Raw genomic sequence first — 12,055 nt, 5'->3', positions numbered from 1 at the left:
CATTTAAGGGTTTAGCTAGTAAAGAAAAGTTAGGTATCCATTGCCGAGAATAAGATGCAGAGCCTAAAAATCCTCTGAGCTGCTTCTTGGTAGTGGGTCTGGGGAGAGAAAGAACAGCAGAAATGCGATCTGCAGTTAGATGTCTATGTCCTTTGGAGATCTCATGCCCTAGATCTATAACTTGTGGCTGACAAAACTGCAACTTAGCTTTAGAAGCTTTATGACCTTGTTGGGCTAAACATTTTAGGAGCTGAATTGTATCTGTATCACAGGCAATTTCAGTTTCTGAGGCAACCATAAGATCATCAATATACTGAATAAGTACTGAGTTACAAAGCAAAATTATAGTATCGAAATCCTTTTTTTAACGCTTGAGAAAATATAGAAGGACTTTCAGTAAACCCTTGAGGCAAACGTATCCACGTATATTGCCTTCCTTTGTAGGTAAACGCAGAAAGAAATTGGGAGTCAGGGTGTACTGGGATGGAGAAAAAAGCAGAACATAAATCAACAACAGAAAAAAAAGTAGCAGAGGTGGGAATCATGCTAAGGATGGTAGAGGGATTAGGCACAACAGGATGAGACGGGACAACAAATTGATTAATTTTTCTTAAATCTTGTACAAAACGAAAAACAGGTTTTCCATGCTCATCTGTTTTCCCTGGCTTTTTCACAGGTAGGATAGGAGTGTTACAGGGAGAGCGAGTTGGGATTAAAACACCCTGTTGCAAAAGAGCATCAATGACCAGGGCAATACCTTCTTCAGCTTCGCGGGAAAGGGGATACTGATCTATTGCAGGAAAAGGTTTGCATGCATTATAGGTTAACTGAACTGGCTCAATGTTCAAGAGTTTCCCCGTTTCATTGAGGTGGGAAGCCCACCAGGACTCTGGAACGTCCAAAAGAGATGGAGACTCCTCCAACTCTCCATCTATTTGGTTATTCTCAGGGTCTGTAGAGAACAAAAGCATTAAATTTGGGGTCTGATCAGAGGGCAGATCTAAATATATACCCTCAGGGGAACAGTAGATTGTGGCACCTAATTTACACAGCAAATCTCTTCCTAACAAGTTTACCGGAGCAGTAGGACTTAACAAAAAGGCATGTTCAGCAGACAGAGGTCCTATTTTAACAAGAGCAGGGTTAGCGTATACATGTGGAATGACCTGACCCCCTACTCCAATTGCATTAACTATTTTGGTTGTAGGCACAAGTTCCTTAGCTTCCTCACACTTTATAGTGGACATAGAGGCTCCCGTATCTACTAAGAAATCATGAGGTTGTTCATTGACCACTATGGTTACACTAGCGTCTTCAGAGGCTTTTACAAGAGAATTTAGTAAGGCACAATCAGGAGATACAGAAGCCTCTGAAAACCGTCATTGGGGAGGTTTTGGAGAGTGGAAAGCTAGAGAGCGGACTGGTTGAGGTCGGTTTGGGCAGTTTGTTTTCCAATGTCCTGTTTGCTTGCAATAATTGCAAATGTCATCTGGACACGGTCCACGTTGGGAATGCAGCTGAAAAGGAGGTGCACTTGGTCTGAAGCTAAAATTTGGGTGAGAGCTCTGATCGGACGTTGGGGCCCCAGGATAAAAGTCTTTGCGAGGTTGGGTGTATGGGCGAGGATCAGTACGCCATTTTTGTTCTAAATCCTGAATTTTCAAAGCCATTAGGTTAGTCTTAAGTTCTTTTCTTTTTTCCTTTTCCGTCTGCTGTTGTTCCCATAAATCGATACATGCCTGAACAATTTCAGGGGTTTAGGTTGTAGCCGTGTAATCTAGGCTGAGGCAAGGACCATCACCACTGCTGCCAAGGACATGAAAGGCAACAAGCAGAAACAGGCAATCGATGCGAGGATTGCAGCTCAGATAGTGGCTTAGAAGCACCATCAGGAATGTCTTCATATCTGGACCAAAATTAAGTCCCTGAAATCACATTATGTAAGAGGCAGGGATGCTAGCAAGGTCTTGGGTGTAGCGAGAATCATCATCCTGTACTGTGAAGAGCTGACCCAGATCCTTGAGAAGGATCAGTCCCTACCACTTTGTGCACCACTATAGTGAAATGACCCTAAAGTCTGTGACTTCAACCCAAATTCAGATCCAGGGAAAAGATTGGGACAGCTCTGATGACACCTGATCCTCCCCCTCTATGAGACACTGGACAGGCTGCAGCTGGAGTACTGTGTCCAGTTTTGGGTGCCGCACTTCAGGAGGGATGTGGCCAGCATGGAGAGGGTCCAGAGGAGGGCCACCCGCATGGTCAGGGGGCAGCAAGGCAGGCCCTACGAGGAGAGGCTAAGGGACCTGAACCTGTTCAGCCTCCACAAGAGAAGGCTGAGAGGAGATCTAGTGGCCATCTATAAACTGGCCAAGGGGGACCAGCAGGCCATGGGAGAGTCCCTGTCCCCCCAAGCTCTACTGGGAGTAACAAGGAATAATGGCCATAAGTTGACTGAGTGTAGGTTCAGGCTAGACATCCATAGGAACTACTTCACAGTGAGGGCGGCTAGGATCTGGAATCAACTTCCAAGGGAAGTGGTGCTGGCTCCTACCCTGGGGGTCTTCAAAAGGAGGCCAGATAATCACCTTGCTGGGGTCATTTGACCCCAAAACTCTTTCCTGCCCATAGCAGGGTGTCGGACTTGATGATCTGCTCAGGTCCCTTCCAACCCTACCAACTATGAAACTACGAAACCTTCCTTGATCTGAGAGGCATGGAGAACCCAGCACTCACTGTTGATAAATCTCAGTAGTGCTGGGCTGCCCTCTAAGGGAAAGGGTGGGTGGCGGTATGTTTGGGATTCTGGGGATGAGGGGAGTGTCACATGGCTTGGGGGAGACTTGGGGTTCAGGAGTGGCTTATAGTTTGGGGTGCTGCAGGGCTCTAGGTTCTGGGGTGTCTTATGGCTTGGGGATGCCTTAGGATGCTAGCCTAGGTGCTGGGGTTGCATCCCTTGCCTCCACAACCAACCCCTACAGTTCACCAGGAGGGTGAGGTTTCCCAGTCACACCCCTGATTACCAGCCCTCTACTGACAAGTCACAGTTGGGCACTCAGCCTGAATGTGGGACTGCTCAAAGCTCATTCTAATATTAATATTGCTTAACAGTCCCAAAACTTAGTACAGCCTAAAAGCAATGTGTAACAAGAGAAAAACTCAAATTTCTATGTTGATTCCTATGAAATAATCCCCGACTCACAGTATAGTATATGAGAAAAATCAGCCCCTTTGAATACTCTAAATTAACAAATTAGGTCATAATTCCTAGAGGGATTACACAATTAGTTAACCAACAGCATTTTCCTTTGCTTTAATTAAAGGAAACAAAACTTTGTTACACTTCTCGGTATTATTTAAGGGATCCTCTTAAATTAGCTATGGACTGCTGATTCCTTGTGAAGGTAAAAGAGTTAGCCTGAGACTAATTATCTACCACCTTTTCAAGCAAACGAATGAGACAGAAATTTGAGTTGTCTGCCTTTCTTTCTTCTCCCTCTCAAAAAAATACCGTTCTCTCCCATTTAAATGATTTCTTTATTAAACATACAGAAGGTGTACACACATATTCTGGATTTTTTAAATTTTTATTCTGGTATGAATTGATATGCAAAAATCCCTTCAACTCTATGCAACAGTTGATATTTGATTTTGTTACTGAATTAGATTTTTTTTTTTTTTTTAAAGAAAACAGCAGTGTAATTACAGCAACTCTTTCTCACATCCAGGCATTTGAATCAATTTTGTAGGCAAACTTTCACAATCAGAACCACTGGGATATTTGATGTACTTATTATTATTTATAAGTATTATTTAAAACAGATATGCTAGATATTTTCAAGTATTGGTGAAGAATTGTGGGGATTCCTTCTTTCTTTACTGGATGATCCATGAGTACTGGGAAGTGTCTTAGTGATTTCTCTCATTTTAGGAAGAAGGAGATAAGTGAGTATTAATCTGCTTGTTTATTTGCTTCTTTATTTCCTCCACTGCAAAATATCTGTATTTTGAAGATATGCAGACAGACAGAATCAGAACTCTATGTAGTGAAAAATTTCCATTGTCTCTTTGGAGTTGATGGAGCCCAATATTGAGCTGGTGCAAATAATCTACCGATTTACTACAGTCAATGGCACCATTTCTGGAGCTGGTGTAAATAAATCTTACTCCCATTACATACCCATATGCATATACATGCACACAAATATGCATATACACATATAATAAAAAATATTACATGTTGTATTAATATATATTAATATAGTTCTCCTTGTGTATTATATTAAAAAATATCTGATTGTGTATATCATCTAATATTAGATTTATTAAATACATTTTCAGATGTTTATAGAACTATATATGTATATGATTATATCATATTATAATAATCCTGTGATATAATAATTATTATAATGACATCTGAATAGTTTTGCCTGTTTATTTTTTTATTATCCAGCCAGCCAAAGTTGTAGCTATACAATATAGAAATAAGGATAATGGTTATGACATTCAAAAGTAGAGCTCAAATATATCTTCCTAAAGCACTGTAAGACCTTTGTACCTGGGCAGGCCTTCAGCAGATGAGGTAAAGTTTGGAGGCATTGTAAGTGCGTTTGTTCTATCACATATGATATTATTTTTCTCTATCTCTACTTTATCTGGTTCTTATTAAAAGCTTCTCTGAGGTTCTTTTGGGGAGGGCAACATGCAAATGTAATAAATCTAAATAAAATGCAGGAATTGATTACAGGGATTAAAACCCAGTGGTTCCACAGAGGCAGTAACAATGTGTGTGGAGCAAGCAAAACAACGTTAAAAAAAATCTTCAGGGTAATGGTTCCTATGGTATAATCTTGTCAGAACACAAAAATATGGGCAAAAATGTAATTAATATATTGTACAAATTAATCATTCACTGGATTAAAGAGTGTAACATACTTTTATAAAATATTTTATCCTTTTCTGCTTTATATATCCACATGTGTATTGATGTGTCTGTCTGTCTACCTATCTATCTTTGTATCTGAAGCAAAGGTTGGAAACATAGAATTCACTGCATCTAATTTTTATTGGCATGCTTAAAATGATTAATTTTCCATTATTTTGCTGATTACAGATAATGCTAGGTTTAGGACATGGGTGGAGAGAACCAGACCCTAGTAGCAGAGTTCATCTTCACTGGGTACCCAGTTCTCCCAGTAACAAGGATGTCATTATTGAGCTTCTTCCTAATGGTCTACCTCATAACATTGATTGGAAATGGCCTCATCATCCTTATAACCACGTGCGATCCACATCTTCACACCCCCATGTACTTCTTCCTCGGCAATTTGTCCTTCCTGGACATCTGTTATACCTCAAGTACTATCCCTCAAGTGCTGATAAATTTCTTGGTGAAAAGACCCACCATTTCCTTAGTCAGGTGCTTCTGCCAGATGTTAAGCACGCTCTTCTTAGGATCCACCGAGTGTCTCCTTTTGGCAGTCATGGCTTATGATCGCTTCGTTGCCATCTCCAATCCACTGCATTATGCACTCATCATGAGCAAGTCACGTTGCATCCACTTGGCCCTGATGTCCTGGACAGTTGCCTTCCTGCTGACAGTCCTCCCCTTTTTCTTCATGCCATCCCGGTTCTGTGGGCAAAATGAAATAGACCATTTCACATGTGAAGTCCTTGCTGTAATGAAGCTGGTTTGCTCCGACACCTCCAAGAATCAAGTCTTCATGTTTGCCAGTGCATCATTTACCCTCCTTGCCCCTTTCTTCTTCATCGTTTTCTCTTACATGCGCATCATCATAACCATCTTGCAGATCCGCTCAGTGGATGGCAGGTCCAAGGCTTTCTCCACCTGCGGTTCCCACCTGACGGTGGTGACTCTCTTCTATGGCACAGCCATATTCATGTACCTCAGACCCCAGTCCAAGTCATCCCAAGTGCAGGACAAATTCATTTCTGTGTTCTATGGGGTCTTGACTCCCATGTTAAACCCTCTAATCTACACACTACGAAACCAGGAGGTGAAAGGGGCTCTGAGGAGAATGGCTGAGAAGAAAGGGAAGTTATAGACTGATTTGAGGTTTTTTTCATTTTTTAAATCCATTTCTAGATTGTCTACAGGAAACGCTTAAATGACTAAACTAAAGCCACTCGGTCTTTCTTTTGGGAGGTTCTCAATGAACAATGTCTTTTTTCTAAGTGAAAATGTATTACCTTTTGACAGGAAAATTCCTTTTATTATTTGTTTTTATTTAATAATGTACTAATAGATGTTTTATTAATTAGTAAGCTTTGCTGATGTTACTGCCATCGCTGAAAAAACCCAGAGATCTGTAGCTAGAAGGTCCTGCTGCTCTACTCAGGGTCCAACTCATTGCCAAATTTCACATCAAGAAGGAATTTTTCCCCTGGTTTAGATTGGGCTTTGGTTTTTGTGTGGTTGTTTGTTTGGGTTTGCCTTCTTCTATAGCATAGCGCATGGTCTTATTCCTAAGTTTTTCTGAGTTTATTTTCCAATTCATAAAACATGTTTTCCCACTGGAAAAGGAGCCTTTAAAGAATAGTTTATCTTGTCCACCTGCAGAAGGGAAATTACTGGTAATTGAAATTAGATACAGGTACTTTGAAGATGAGTCTGAAGACGCTGGTATGAATCTGTAGGGCCCATGTACAGAAAAGCAAGAAGGGGCATGTGAGACAGCACCCTACTCCGCATGTCACAAGTATAAACATGTATCAGAGCCCACCATGTAGCCATATGGCAGCTGGGAAAGCAGTGGGGAAAGAAAGGATCCATAGCATCCCACTGTAGTCCTTTATTTGGTACCTGGGACTAGTTCTTAAGAGATTACCCTCCAGATGCTGCTGTACAAGGTGTGTGTGTGTGGGCAGGGGAGCTGTGAAGGCACAATTTTAACATTTTTGTTGCAGGAGTTCATCTTGGGCCCCTAGCAGATGTTACACTAATATGGCACACATGCACATAATAAATGGTGTGCTAAAACTAGGAATAAGACACAAAGTTATTACACAAAAAATAACAGCATGACTTAAATTGAAGGTGTGGCTAGCACCTATGAGCTCAGTCTTGTAATTCTTCTGTTGCAATGAGAACAGAAAAACCACAATAGGGCAGAATGATTTTAACATCATGAATTCCTATTTGAAATCTCTGGGTTTAACTTCTGAATCATATTTGCACACCTAATACTGCTAACATTATGTGGCACTTTGTAACACCCTTGAAAGTATCTTAAGGCACACAAGCTGACATGGCTAAGTGGTTGAGAATCACTGTCCTAAACAGTCCATGCTGAGTTCCATCCAGGGACTGTTTTGGGGTATCTGGCATGGGTATGCTGCTAGAGACAGACTCTGCAGAGGTGTGGGATGATTTCAGTGCCCTTTCTATGATGGTGCCCAGAGTGGGTGCCTCTGTCATGCACCCCCAGTTGCACTACTGCACCAAAACTAAAGTGGAATGAATTTGCAGAAATCACAGCAAAAGTAAAATATTACAGAAAGTCATTAAAATGGCCAGGACATCACATTCTTAGCTCATAGTATCAGTTCAAATCAGAGCTTTTCTTTAATGGATGACTTAACATTTAAAGGTAATAGGATTGTGATGCAAGAGGTGTAACCGCCTGACATGTTTCAGGAAATACATGATGGTAATATGGGCATAGAAAAGTGCGAAAGGAGAGCCAGAAACGTATTGTACTAGCACCAAATGAATAAAGAGACAGAGAAATATGCATGAATGTTGCATGCCTCCCAAGGCTGGGGGGCACAGTGACTACCCGCAGGTGGTGACGGCAGTGCTGGTGGCAGGGGCATGGCAGCGGTGAGTGGGGAGCTCCCGCAGGCAGCCGCGGTGGAGTCGGCAGTGTTGGGGGGACAATGGCGAGTGCCAACTGGTGATCAGCGACCACCTGCAGATGCCACTGGCAGTGCCCAGTCTCAGGGGGTGCACCACCAATCTCAGGGGGTGCACGTGCACCTGCGTACACCCCCTAAATGTCGCCAATGGAAATATGTAAACATGTATGAAGTTTGTAAGAAGTATTAGCATAGGCAAAGGCTTATTGTGGGTATTTGAGGCATGGGTAGAGCTTTGGTATCCCAATGGAAAAAAAACCCCCAAACATTGGGCTTATTTAGTCTGGAGAAGAGAAGACTGAAGGAGGATTTCATAATAGCCATCCAAAGAGGATGGAGCTAGACTGTTCTCAGTGGTGGCAGATGGCAGAAAAAGGAGCAATGGTCTCAAGGTGCAGCAAGGGAAGTGTAGGTTAGATATTAGGAAAAACTTTCTCAGGAAGAGGGTAGTGAAACACTGGAACAGGTTACCATGACAGGTTGTGGACTCTCCATCCCTAGGGGTTTTTACAGCCAGGCTAGACGAAACCTCGGCTGGGATAAAGTAGCTAGGGATGGTTTTGCTTTGAGCAGGAGGTTGGACTAAATGACCTCCTGAGGTTCCTTCCAACCCCAGTAAGTACTGATAGTTCAAGACATGTTGGAGTCTTGTAGACATACACCAGTATATTTTTGCATGCTGGCACATGCTACATTTTGATATTGGACTACACTACCTCCATGGTTATCAACCAGGTGTTGCAACACCCTTGGATGCCATGAGATCCTTTTAAGGGGGGTAAGGGAATGTTATGCAATATAAGCAGTGTTAAGTGTGCAAATATCATGGTATAAGTCACAAGATAAACCCAAGATTTCAAAGAGGAACCCATAGTGTCAAAAATAGTTCTGATCTGTTGCGGTTTTCCTGAGTTGTTTGCAACAGAAGAATTGCTCTATTATATTTCCATAGTCCACAAATGAGTGAAAGCTAAGAGCTAGCATTCATCAAGGGGTTCTTTGAGTCTTATAAGGGGTGTTGTGAGTCTTAAAAATGTTGAGAACCACAGCTAATCAGAGGTCTTGCAGTCATTGTCCAGAAGATGGTGCTATTATTTAAGACATGACTAGGAGAAAGACATTTCTAAGGGACTTTCACATAGGAGCCGCAGCAAAGTGTATTCAATAGCAAGTACCTCTGCTGCAGAGATTAAGGCAGGAGCTCAATGCAGGACCGTGTGGGGAGGGGAGCTCAGCAGGGCGTGCTCTCCCCACTCAGTTCCTTCTTATCTCAGTACCCTGCGGCAGAGTTTTGAATGGAAATTAGTACTTTGCTGATTCCAGTCCAGTGCTCCAAATGCTTTTCTTTTTTCTTTATTTTTTTTCCCTTGGGATACTAAAACTCTACCCATGCCCCAACTATTTCCCATGAGCCTGCCTCTGACCCAAACCCAGTCCCCCCAGCCTTTCCCAGGGAGAGTAGTGCCAGGGGGCTCACTGGAGCAGGCTGATGCAGGGCAAGCTGGCTGAGCTCAGCTAGAAGACACAGCAGAGCCCTGCACGCTCCCACCACCCATAATTCCTTAATGTGCCAGAGTCTTTAACTTTTGTATGTATTTCACCTCAAATAAAAATGCTTTAAATAACTTTTACATTAAAATATTTTCCATACCCTTAAAGCAGGGGTTGTCAACTGGGAATACACCCCCCCGCCTGGGGGTACTTAAGAAGGCCATGGTGGGTACACGCAGGCGGGTGGGGACAGAGCGCTGCCGCACATCCCATGCTGCCTGCAGGTGCTGCCCACCCAGCCAGATGTGGGGGGCAGGGGAAGCTCATATGCAGCAGCTACTGCTGCCCCACGGTCCCCATCCCTGCACTCAGCATCCAGCCATGTGCTAAGCTAAGGAAAGTTTAGGTTAGATATTAGGAAAAACTTTTTCAGGTGGAGGGTAGTGAAACACAGAGTGGTTGTGGAATCTCCATCCTTGCAGGTTTTTTACACCCAGCTAGACAAAGCCTTGGGTGTGATTAAATAGCTGGGGATGGTCCTGCTTTGAGCAGGAGGTTGGACTAGATGTGACTGCCTGAGGTCCCTTGCAAGTTCCAGCACTCATTTTCTATGAGTCTATGAATTTATCCAACCACAAGGTGGGAACTGCTCCCTAGGGAAAGCATTCCTGTCCACTGGATAACAGATAAGTTATACCAGGGTAAGTAAGCTGTGTGCCTGCATGCCATGAGAAAGAGGGAACAGTGTAGCAATATCCTCTAGTGACAGAGGAAGAAAACTTGTGCGGCCCAGATGTGCCAAGAGGGTAACACAGTTTTGCAAGTGAGTGGGAAGCGTAAAAAGGTGTGAAGAGACTCTGGTCAATTAACGTAATGAACTCCTAAGGCAATCACGTCCACAAACTTGCCTACACAATTTCTTTGTTGGGATATTAACATTTCAGTTCTCTGTGTTTTGTCCATGTTTTTTTCTAACCCTAACTCTTTTTGTTTGCCGTTTGGGCATAAAATAAAAGCAAACACCAAATAAAAAGTGACACTCATCATTCAGGCTTTCTCTCTTGATTTCATGTACTGTTCTCTCTCTGCAAGTGTTTCTTGAAGCCATACTTCCTAGCTTCTAGACATTTCCCAGAATCTAAGCACACTATCACATCATCCAGGGAAGTAATGTAGAGTCATAAAAATGTGGGTCTGGAAAGGGCCTCAGGAGGTCACCTGGTTCATTTGCCCCACTGCTCCCCTTCATCTCCCCCTCCCATTCTCTAGAATAGATCACCTCTGTCTAAATCATCCTAAACATTTTTTCACATCTTTCAGTGATGAATGTTTGATATCCTCTCTAGGAAATCTGTTTTCTCTACCATGTAACCTAAATCTCCCGTGTTGCATTTGAAGCACATCACTTTTTGTCCTGTCCTCTGTATCCACATCCTGCTTCCAAGAACCCTTTTTGTTGTTGGAGGAGGTTTTCAACTATCTCTCTGTTGGAAGAGCTGTTTGTCAATGACCTGTATCTGCATATCAAAGGACACCAGTCTGTAAAATATAAGCCCTCACGACTGGGAATGCAAAGCTCTCAAGTGTGGCCAGCCTGAATGAAAGCTCAGCGTGGACATGTTCTTCTTCTGCGGGCTGGTGATGCAGTTAGTGTTCCCCCCACCCCCTTCCCCCCAGCTGAGAGCAGGGCATTACTTGGCTTTTCAAAACCTCAAAAATGGAAATTGGTGCAGACGGAGTGAGGAGGGTGGCACTTGGTCCATCTGCAGGTGGAGCTTGGGGAACCCCAGTACGGTGAGGTTCACCTTTAGGAACACCAGCTGCTCCACCAAAGCAGGATCCAAGGAGGTGCGGTGGGGTGTCACAACATCCCCAGCAATGCTGAACACACTCTCGCTTGGAACACTGGTTGGTGGACAGGACAGGTGTTGCCAGGCAACTGTGGCCAGATCCTGCCACATCTGGCTGCGGCTTGCCCCGTAGGCCAAGGGGTCACAGTCCAGTGGCTCCACATCCTCAGCGAGATAGGTAGCCACCAAAGCCTCAGTGCTACCTGCCCAAGGCTGGGGTCTGGTGCCTTTGGGCCCCAGCATTGAAGCCGTGCCCATGGCCCACATTGGCAGTGGCTGGCGTGGAGGAGACTGGCTGGTGCTGGTGCTGGGAGTGCTGGCATGGGAAGGTGGGTCCCCCTCTTCTACATCCCCTCGCCTCTGCACTTCGGCCTCCCTAACTTTGTTCACCAGCACCTGCAGATCAAGGGTTTTCATGCTGCCAGTGCATGTGGTCCCCTTCACCTTTGGGTCGCACATGCCCACCGTCATGTGGACCGTACTGGACCACAAGGGATCCAGCTGTCTCCTGATGACCTCCTTCAGCCACCTCACCAGTGCCTGCACATCTGGGGACAGCGGCCTGCCCCAGCCAGGAACGTGGATCCCCTAGAGCTTCTCCATTTGGGTCCCCAGTTCCCTCACTAGGGGGATCACCTGGCTGAGGAGGGCATCGCCAGCACTAAGGGTCTTGGTTGCCTCGAGGAAGGGCTTGAGGACCACCAACATCTGGCAGATGGTACCCCACTCAGCTCTGTTCAGGGGGTGCTGATCCCTATCTTCCCAAGCAAGGCCATCTCATGGACGGCCTTCTGTTGCTCCACCAGCCTTTTGAGCATCAGGTATGTGGAGTT

At 44.2% G+C, this 12,055-nt stretch overlaps 1 protein-coding gene across 1 annotated transcript; it reads left to right on the top strand.

The window, feature by feature from the left end:
• Positions 1-5,135: 5,135 nt before the first annotated feature.
• On the top strand, positions 5,136-6,084 carry LOC102571157 (olfactory receptor 13H1). The gene has a single exon (XM_006261245.4). The coding sequence runs from the start codon at positions 5,136-5,138 to the stop codon at positions 6,066-6,068; it is 933 nt and encodes a 310-aa protein (XP_006261307.2). The 3' UTR covers positions 6,069-6,084.
• The last annotated feature ends 5,971 nt before the right edge of the window (positions 6,085-12,055 follow it).

The sequence above is a fragment of the Alligator mississippiensis genome, chromosome 7 (assembly GCF_030867095.1).
Source record: "Alligator mississippiensis isolate rAllMis1 chromosome 7, rAllMis1, whole genome shotgun sequence".
Taxonomy (NCBI): domain Eukaryota; kingdom Metazoa; phylum Chordata; order Crocodylia; family Alligatoridae; genus Alligator; species Alligator mississippiensis.
This window is presented reverse-complemented; position numbering and strand designations above follow the sequence as displayed.

What these genes read in the sequence shown, in the direction of transcription:
- LOC102571157 (XM_006261245.4), top strand. Translation starts at nt 5,136, where the DNA reads ATGGGTGGAGAGAACCAGACCCTAGTAGCAGAGTTCATCTTCACTGGG.